Below are 10,485 nucleotides of genomic sequence, written 5' to 3'. Positions count from 1 at the left end.
TTGCTAAGATATACGATAACTATGATTAACTTTATATGAAACTGCCAGAATGTTTTTGCAAGTGATATAATTTCATGTTCATCAGCAATGTATTACATTTCCAGTTGCTCCCATATTGCTCATGAATTACACTGTAACCCTGTATTCTAATTGTTGCCATTCAAGTGAGCGTTTAATTCATTTTAGGTATAATTCGAGTTTCCTGACAATTAATGAATGATATTGAGATTCTTTCTATGTACTTATTTGGTTCTTCATATTTCTTTCTTTATGAAGTGTCTATTTTCTTGATCATTTCTAATTTGTTATTTTTATTATTGAGCTGTAAGCTTTGCTAGCATGTTGTTAAAGATGTTTGCATCTATGATCATGAGGGATATTGGTCTACCCTTTTATTCTTGTAATTTCTTTGCCTGGGCATATCATACAAAATATCAGTAACAGATTTATGCTGGTTTCATAAAATGAGTGAGAACGTGTTCTCTCCTCATGTGTTCTGAAATAATTTCCAAAGTTTGGATTATTCATCCCTTTGACAGTACTCACCAGTGAGGTAATGTGAGTTCAGTTTTCTTTGTGAAAAGATTTTAAATATTAATTCACTTTCTATATAAGAAAGAAAGGCATGAAGATTTTCTAATTTTTTATGTGTTAGATTTATAATTTACATCTTTCAAATAACTTTTCCACTTCATCTAAGTTGTCAAATGTATTGGTTTAGCATTGTTTGTAATCTTCCCTTATTAATATGTCACTATCTAGAGGATCATATTGATGTTCTATTCTATATTCTTTATGTTAGTATACCTATCTGGATTCAATCAGGAGACAGAAACCACACAGTGATTTAAACAGTGGAAGTTTAATGTAATGAATTATTAATCTATAATAAATAAGTAACCATAAGATATAAGAGAACTCTAGAAGATACCCTAAGAGTTAGGGATTGCTTAACAAGGAGGGACAATTTTAGAGGGGCCGCTGATTCTCCAAGACTGGTTCAAATCTCATTGCAGAAGGTGTAGTTGCAATCCACGGGATGGCAGAGAAGTTCACAGGTTTTCCTGGTCCTAAACTAGTCTTCAGTCCTGCGCAAGGTGAAAAGAACACCCTAGGGTATTGGCTAGTCACAGACAGTGGGTGAGCATGAGGGTGTGCAGAAGTAGTGGGAAGGCGGACTCCTCTACTTCAGGAAAGATGTAAATAGAATCACCATCTAGGCCAGAACTGAAAGTTTGCTGAAGGGCTCTATGTATCTGGTGAGTGGCTAGGGTACATGTCCTTACACCCACACCTCTGAGGGACTGCAGTTGCCAGAACAAACATGTTGGAGGAGGTCATTAAGAGGATGTGATGACAGGTTGACCCACAAGCTGGACCTGGGCAATCAGAGGCTCCTCACTCCCTCTCTTGTCCTTGAAATGTATATTCTGCCCACAGTTCCCATAGCAGGAGGTTTTTCAAGAACACAGACTTGAGACAGTAAAGTGGTGCTGAGTGCTGTGGACTGTGTACACTGGACTGTGTATATGACTAAACCCATTTAAGGCCTCTATGTCAACTTTTAAGATTCTGGCGGGTAGGTGGTGAGATCTACTGGTTTTGCAGTCACCGAAGACCGTGTGTAAATTCCCTTGCTTTTTTAACCTGCCAATCCATCATTTGGAGGCCTGCCTCTTTCTTTGTTCTCTCCTTGCCCTCCATATGTGCTTGTGTGTGTGTGTGTGTGTGTGTGTGTGTGTGTGTGTTTGTGTGTGTGTTGGGGGGGGCAGTTTGCAAACCAACAGAGCAGGAAAAGCCCCCTTTTCCCCTAGTATTTCTCTAGTACCTTCTATTGAGCAAGCTTAGAATCTTATGACACTAAGTATTTTAGTATCTTGCTCCCTGAAACTAAAGAAATGCTTAAAAGAAATCCATTTATTTATTATAACAGATTAAAGGTTAAATTTGAAGCTGAGAGGCAACAATTTAACTGGCACAATAGGTAATTTGTGTTTTAATTCTTTATTTCTTGATCTCTTTAAGTAGAAATGTATCCATTTTATTTATTTATTTAGTCTTTTAAAAAATTAGATTTAGGTTTCACTGATTTTTTTTATTGCTTGTTTGATTTCTTTTAATTGATTTTTGCTTTCATCTTCATAATTTCCATCCTTCTTCATTGTTAAGCAGTTCAAAATATTTTCTCTTGTTGTTTCTTCATTTTCCCATGCTGAAGTGTGGTCAAAGTATGTTATTTAATACCGCAACATGAGAAAATTTCCAGATTTTTAAAATTGATCTTAATAGATTCAGTTATTCACAGGAAACATATTTTATGCTATTTGGATCCTTTTAAACTTATTGAGATTTGTTTTATGTTTCAGCATAAGGGCTGTCTTGGTGAATGAGGTGCCTTTGAAAAGAATATTTAATCTTTTGTTCTTTGGTGTATTTTTCTCTAAATATAATTAATATTTTTATGGATAATTTAATTTACCTTTTAGTGAATTAAATACCCAATTATTATACTGGAATTTATATGAAATTGTAATTTTATTGATTCACAGAAGCTTCCTATATATTTATGGTATTAAGTCTTTCATGTTAACTGTGTCATAAAACTATTCTTTTAGTTATATCCTTTTTTTAATGATTGTGTTTACATTTTTAATTTTGCTATAGATATTTTACAGTTTGTTAGTTAAATCTATCAATTGTTTAGTGGAGGAAGGAATTTTTGTATTGCTTAAGAATGACTTCCACACCAATATTATAAAATTATCTGGGAAAATCATCTGAAAAGAAGGAAAGTAGTGACTGGTGAAAGGATTAAAAGAGACATAGTTTGTCCATCAATAAACACTATACAGTAATTAGTTCTTCATTAAATTAATTGAAGGAAATATTAATTCAATGGCTATGAGGTCAACAACCTGATTATGTTATAGGTTAAAGAATTACAATGTTGGTTACCAGCTTTATGGAAAACACAAAGTAGATGTGCACCTTTTGAGCTGGCTTATCAACTTAGCTACATTTTACTTTCTTATGAGAAATGCAATTTTTTTGAGTGAGTCATTAAAACCTTGTTTAACTTGCTTATTCCTCAGAGTATATATAAAAGGATTCAGCATTGGTGATATGGATGAAATAAGCACTGACACACCCTTATTAATATTTGTTTCTTCTTTTGCAGATGGTTTGATATAGATGAAGATGCAGCTGCTATAGGTGATAGAAACCACAATGATGTGGGAAGAACAGGTAGAAAAAGCTTTTTTCTTTTGTTGAACTGAAGGGAATTTTAAAATTGTCCTGATGATATACATGTAGGAGAGAAGTACACATATAAAAGTGATGATGAAGGTCATTACAGCACAGGCTAAAATAATCTGCTCAACCAGCCATGTGTCTGAGCATGAGATCTTCAGGAGAGGAGATGCATCACATACAAAATGATCAATGATATTAGAATCACAGAATTCCAGATGAAAACCTAAGCTAAGTGGTGGTAGGATAATCAAAAGTGCTGTCATCCAACAGCAGATAATCATTGTTTTGCACACTTTGTTGCTCATGATCATCATATAATGCAGGGGTTTGCAGATGGCCACATAGCGATCATAGGACATGGTAGCCAAAAGAAAAAATTCAGTTATCCCAAAGAGAAATGTAAAAAATAGTTGAATGACACATGCATTATAAGTAATTGTTCTGTCCCCACTTGATATACTATATAGGAATCTTGGAATACAGGCAGTTGTAAATGAGATTTCTAACAATGAGAAATTTTGGAGGAAAAAATACATGGGAATTTTAAGCTGAGGATCCACCAAAGTTAGGGTAATGATGGTCAGATTTCCAGTTACACCTAAAATGTAGGTGATAAGTAGAAAGATAAAAAGTAAGACCTGCAGCTGAGGATCTTCTGTCAGTCCCAGAAGGATGAATGCTGTTATTGCTGTGTGGTTTCTCATTATTGATTTCTGGATTTGCGACACCTACATGTAAATGTCAGAGAGATTTGAACTGCAGAATTCAATGACAAAATCAGCCAGTGATGAACACTCTTGCATATTCAACTCATCCAACATCCATGGGTTTACTTGCTTTGAGCAATACATCTCCTACTTTATAGGGAGCTGAGCTCTCCAATCAATCTACTTATACATAATGACCAACTAAAATGATTTTAGAAATTTTAGTTATTGAATTATACTCTAACTTTTCCTTTATTAGTCTCTTATAATTAATTTATAATTAATTGACCATTTTAACTTCTACTCTATGTTCTGCATTTTTAAATTAAGTCATACTTATTTTTCATTTTATGTATTATAACCAAATGTTTTCTTCAACTCATAAGCTAAATTTAAATGTATTCACTTATTTTCATTCCTTTGCTTCAAAGTTTGGAGACTGTTAAAATCCTAAAATAATGTTTCAGACCAGGACCCAAACAAGGTATTTTAGTTTCTTCTGAAATATGTATTTATTTGCTTTTCCATTGCTTTTAAATTATTGGTTATTTATTAAAAGGTCAAAATATGTTTTGATTCTAAAACATCCAAATTTGTAATTTTACATGTCTCTAAACTTCAATACCTATATCTTATAGCTACACCTTGAATAACAGTGTGCAGTACAATCTCATAATTTTGATGCCCTCTTTTATCATATTGTGAGGTAATGTTGAGTATAATAAATGAACTGATGAAGAGCATAAAAACTATACTTTCATGATTTCATGCAGCTGCTCAGATTGAAAAACATTTATACAACACATTATGGAGAAAAAGTCAAGACAAAAGTTGTTGAATATCCTCACCCTGACACTGTATTTCCTCCTTTCTCATTTCCTTCAAGTTTACTCCTATTTTTACATTTTGCATTCATTTTGCAATCTGTTACTGTCTAGCTTTCAACCTCACCAGCCTTTTTAAAGCTCTCCATCATGAATTTCTCTATGTCTTAACTCATTATAGTTATACTAATAGACACGCTTGCTTATAAGCTTCTTGCCACGCTCAAGGCACTGGTCTAACTATATTACATATATAATCTATAAAATGCTTAGGATATCCTGTGAGGTGGGGATGTATATTATCTTCATTTTAAAAATGGGAAAACAGGCACAGAGAGGTAAAGTATACGTCCACTTTCCTAGATAACAAGTGGCCAAACACAGTGACATTGGAGGCCAGATCTTAGTTACTGTACTCTGATGATTGATTCACATTACCTGAATGTTTGGTTTTATGAAGACAGTGTTTCTATTGGTAATTAAGACAAAGAAAATTACACTGTACTGAAAAATTACATGTTCCTATATAATTTTGATCAGTAGTTTGGTGAGAGTTATTTCTCATGTATCCCCAATTATACTGATAGATAATCACAAGTTTCTAATTTGATAGTAATGTCTTCAGGGCTCCACATTTCCTCACCTTGGCTAAATGCAAAAGGGATCTTCTAAGAATAAGCCATTTTCTTGTGTTAGAATATTTCCCTCAGAAAGCCTTGATATGTGTGCCTCCAGAATTTTGAACAGTCTTCCTCTCTTTTGTATAATCAGGTGAACCTGCCTTCTGCTACTATGGTCCAGTGTGCTGAGTGAAGTCTCCGTGGTAGATAGACAACATCATAGGCAGAGATACTGATTGAATATAATACCTTCTGAATATAATACCCTCATCAGAAAGTGACTCTAGCTGACACTGAGAACCTCTGTCTTGTTTTCCTTTTTTTCACGGTCTCAACTTACCACCCAGTAGTTCTCTTGACATTGCATTCAGCTTTGATCAGGTCTTAAAACGATCTCATCTTCCATAATCAATATCCTGCTTTTACCCGAATCTAGTCTTGTGTATATATTAAACGCTAATGCCAACATAGTCATATGGAGTAAATCCTACTTTAAGTATTTAACTTTCACAAAGTATTTTAGTTATCAAAAACATAAAAAATGAATAAAGTCTCAGTCAATATGTCAATCTGCTAGAGATATGTGTGTGTGTGTGTGTGTGTGTGTGTGTGTGTGTGTGCGCGCGCGCGCGCGCGCGCATTTGGATTTTGTTTTATTTTTTGTGTGTATGTATGCTTGTGGGAGATTTTATTTGTGAATCTTACCAAACCAGGTTTCATAATGATTTCTAGGGCCATCATTCCAGAAAAAATTTGTATCTCGTAAATGACTGTAGGATATTTTCATCAAATGCTACCATGAGTATTCACTATATTGTATTTTTTTTAAAGTCTAACTTTGCTTAAAGAGAGAAATATAGCACAGTGTTTCCCATCCACCTCCCCCGCTCCCTCCAGTGTACATGCCTACATACAGTGAAAATAACTGAAGTTCCAAACATTTTCATACTTACCTTTTAAGCAGTAAGTTATTTCATGGCGTCTATTGACAGTTTATTTGTAGATACTCATATTGAGACACAGGTTGAAAATGAATGTGCCAGTGGAGACACAAAATGCTAAGTTTTCCAGGGAAACACACTCAGCTAGAAAAGGCCGTGGAAATGCCCACAGCCCCTCTACACCATACAGAGGTTCTTCTATGAGAGTGACTCTGCCATTTTAAACCAAGAAGATAATTTCTTCTTCTCTTGCTAGCTAAAATACAGGAATTCCTAGTCTAAAGGGCTAGGCATACCATTGGCTATTGGGTGATTAGGAATAGTTGATATTACGAACTTATCAGTTAGGAGAATATATTTGGCACTAAATACTACGGCTAGTTAATTCATGTATTCCACCTATAACAAGAGTCAATAAAGTCATCCAACAAAAGAATCCTTGGAGACCCAGGTTTAAAAGTCACTAAGGACTATTAATATAAAGTTTTCCCAATCAACATTATACATGCAGCAGTGGGGAAAGTGCCCTTAAGGAAAAGAAAACACAACAATAACATTAGACACACTTTGATGGTGTCAGACAATATAATTCAAACGATAAAATGGTTTTTCCCCCCTGTATTGTCTAATGGAATAAAACTGGCACAAGATCATTTTCCCTACTTTCTTTATTTACATTAAGCAACTCATGGATATTATGAAAACTATGCAGGTAAAAAGGAAAAAATGTAACAGAAATAAGTAGTGTAAATTATTTTATAAAAGTAAAGTCAGAGATTTTCCCATTCATACATAAACACATAATAAGCCTGCAAAAACTGTCATAATCTTTCATTTTCATCCAACCTATTATGGTTGTCTTTAATTATCAACATATAGAGATTTATAGCAATTTTTAATGACTACCTTTAGATAGTAATTTTAGTATTGCTATTACTTTGATACTATGTACCACAAGGTTTTCTGTGTTTTTTTTTTTTTAAGATTTTATTAGGGAACTGGGAAAAGGGAATAGCCAAGTTGTCCTTCAGCCTTAGTTGTGGAAGGTGCAGCTAGCTCAGCTCCCAAGTCCTGTTGCCCTCTGGCCACCTGTTGGCAGCTCAGGGCAGCTCAGCTCGAGATGTCATGTTCAATCTTAGTTGTGGGTGGGCATAGCCCACCATCCCATGTGGAAGTCAAACCGGCAACCTTGTTATTAGGAACATGTGCTCTCACCAGCTGAGCCATCCTGCCACCTGTTGGCAGCTCAGTGGCAGCTCAGCTCAGGCGCAGCTCACTGGCCTCTGTGGGAATCGAACCGGTGACCCTGTTGCTCAGAGCTGGCGCTCTTAACCAACTAAGCCAGTCAGCTGACCCTCTATCACAAGTTTTGAAACTTAGGTTATTTACATTTTTTTGTAATAAAAAATATTGCTCTAAAATTTTTCTATAAATATCAGTGCACCCATGACTGCTTATACACCAACTATTTACACAGGAGACATTCTTAGTTGTAGGTAGAAAACTTTTTGTATTTGTATGGTTTTTGATGTATATCTCCCACCAGATAAACTAAAACATATATGTGGCCCCAAAATGGGAATGGAAATCATTAGAATGCATGTGATTGGGTGGATAATCTTAATAAATTGTCTGAGAAAAAGTTTCAGCATCTTTATTTGCATTAAAGAGTTCTCTGCAACTACACAAAAGTAGAGAATCAGTAGACAGTTCAATTTATAATTTTGTTTTCCTTAGTCTAAATGGGACATCTGTAGAGGGCCCTGGGAAGGATTGTCTATAGTAAGCATTAGAATTGTCATAGAAGAGTGAGTGAAAAAACCACCTCCACTACAGCAATAGACTATTGAGAGGATAAACGAGACCTGGAGAAAAAAGCTAGGAATGGTCACTTAGATACTTAGATACAATGCCAAATAAACATGTCCATACCTCATTCAATGCTTCTCCTCCTCCTCCTCCTCCTCCTCCTCCTTCTCCTCTGTCTTCCTCTTCTTTTTTTTTGCATACTCCAGCTACTATAACTTTTTTCCCCATTTTCTATAACACAGTCATTAATTCATTCTTTCAATATTTATTGAGAACCTATTATATATTCTGCACATTGTTCAAGGTGGTAATGTTACAGCTGAAAATATGTAAATATATGGAGAGAGAGAGAGGGAGATAGATAGATAGATAGAGATATTTTCCTCAGGGGACATCAGTCTTTATTCCCTTAAGGTCTTCAACTGATTTGATGAGGCCCATCCACATTATGGAGGGTAAGCTGCTTTACTCAAAGTTTACTGATTTAAATGTTAATCTTGTCTAAAAAATACCTTCATAATCTTCATAGTAATAGCTAGACTAATGTTTGATCAAATATCTGGGTAGTGTGACCTAGACAAGTTAACATATAAATTAATAATCACAGGTATATTTATATTCACATAGAAAATATGAATGGCATATTGTTAATATAAAATCAATTATGTTGTATGCAAAGTGTGAATATATGTATACAGACACATACACATATGTACCCATGCTAGAAAAGTATGTTGAAAGCTGTTAGTTGTGTTTCTTTATATTGTGATGATTTTGACTTTTAAAATATACTATTATTTTGATGACAATAATATAGATTGACATTATATAATTTCATCAATCCATTAATCTTTCACTTAATAAGGTTGATTTGGCTAAAGGTACCACTTGGTGCCTATGCTATCAACAGCTGAGATCAACAGTGAACTTCATATGCCACCATTCCCTGAGGTTACCAGCCAGCCATCTCATGGGTTTATCATTATATTGGATCACTTCCATGATGGAAGACGAAAAACCTTTTTTTTTCTCTAGACTAGAGAGCTATTCTGGATATAGTTTTTCCTTCTCTACTATGATGCCTTTTCCAAAACTATCCTCTGTGAGCTTAGTGAATAACTTATTCAGAATCATGATATTGCATGTAATATTCCTTCTAATAAGGAAACTCATTTTAAAGCAAGTGAAGTGCAGCAATTGGTTCATGCTCATGGAACTAGTCCTTTATTACCCTGAAGCAACTGGCCTGAAAGAACAATGGGATGGCCTTTTGTAATTGTAGTTAGAGTGACTGATCAGGAATCAATATATTTTATATGGTATTTTCCCCAAAGCCACGTTACTAAACTCTGAGAATCAAGTTATGGATATTGTGTTGTGTCTGTTAAATATTACCTCTATTGATCTGCCAGTGAAGTTTTGGCTTCTCACCTGCACAACTTTAGGCTTTTCTGGTTTATAAGTCTTAGTTCTCAAGGGAGGACTGCTTCCATTAGGCAGCACAACAATAGTTCCATTAAACTAGAAGCTCAGACTACCACCTGTCCAATTTGTATTTATCATGCTGTTGATCCAACAGGTATGGAAGGAAGTGGATTATTGTACTGGCTGGGGTAAATAATTCTGTTTACCAAGAGGAAATTATGTGTCAGGGAAGACAACAACTAGAATTCAGAATATCGCCTAGGACACCTCTTCAGAGTCTCATATCCCATGATAGATGATAATTGTAACACTACAGGCCCAATACAATATCATAGACTCATGAGGGAGGAAGATTTAGGTCACTCCAACTGGAAAGATTCTCTAATCAGGTGACATGCTAGATGAGGGCAAAAGGATACTACTGAAACGGGAGCAGAGCTAGTCTCTTAGCAACTTTTAAGTTTATAATATAGTATTGTTGACTATAATCACTATGCTGTGCATTAGATCTCCAGAACATATTTATCTACTAGTTGCAAGTTTGTTCTCATCACACAAAATGAAATGACAAACATGTGGCGTCTTAGAGGTGTTAGTTAAATGCTACAGTGATAATCATATTGCAATACATAAAAATACAAACCAACAAGTTGTATACTTTAAACTTATACAATGTTATATGTCAATTATATCTCAATAAAAATAAATGTAAACTGGAAATGGAACTACTGTATGACCCAGCAATTCCACTCTTGGGTATCTATCCAGAGAAACCCAAGACGCTAATTCGAAAAAATATATGCACCCCTATGTTTATTGCAGCACTATTTACAATAGCCAAGACTAGGAAACAACCGAAATGCCCATCGGTGCACGACTGGATTAACAAACTGTGTTACGGGGC

General features: G+C 34.9%; 1 protein-coding gene across 1 annotated transcript; it reads right to left on the bottom strand.

Moving 5' to 3' along the window:
- Positions 1 to 3,020: 3,020 nt before the first annotated feature.
- Positions 3,021 to 3,959, bottom strand: LOC109396852 (olfactory receptor 6C68-like). The gene has a single exon (XM_019669005.1). The coding sequence runs from the start codon at positions 3,957 to 3,959 to the stop codon at positions 3,021 to 3,023; it is 939 nt and encodes a 312-aa protein (XP_019524550.1).
- Between the last annotated feature and the right edge of the window lie 6,526 nt (positions 3,960 to 10,485).

This window comes from Hipposideros armiger, unplaced genomic scaffold (assembly GCF_001890085.2).
Source record: "Hipposideros armiger isolate ML-2016 unplaced genomic scaffold, ASM189008v1 scaffold_548, whole genome shotgun sequence".
NCBI classification, from domain to species: domain Eukaryota; kingdom Metazoa; phylum Chordata; class Mammalia; order Chiroptera; family Hipposideridae; genus Hipposideros; species Hipposideros armiger.
Note: the sequence above shows the minus strand (reverse complement) of the source record. Positions and strands in the feature narration are given on the sequence as shown.

Excerpts from the sequence above, each read along its gene's own strand:
- LOC109396852 (XM_019669005.1), bottom strand. The coding sequence starts at position 3,959 with ATGAGAAACCACACAGCAATAACAGCATTCATCCTTCTGGGACTGACA.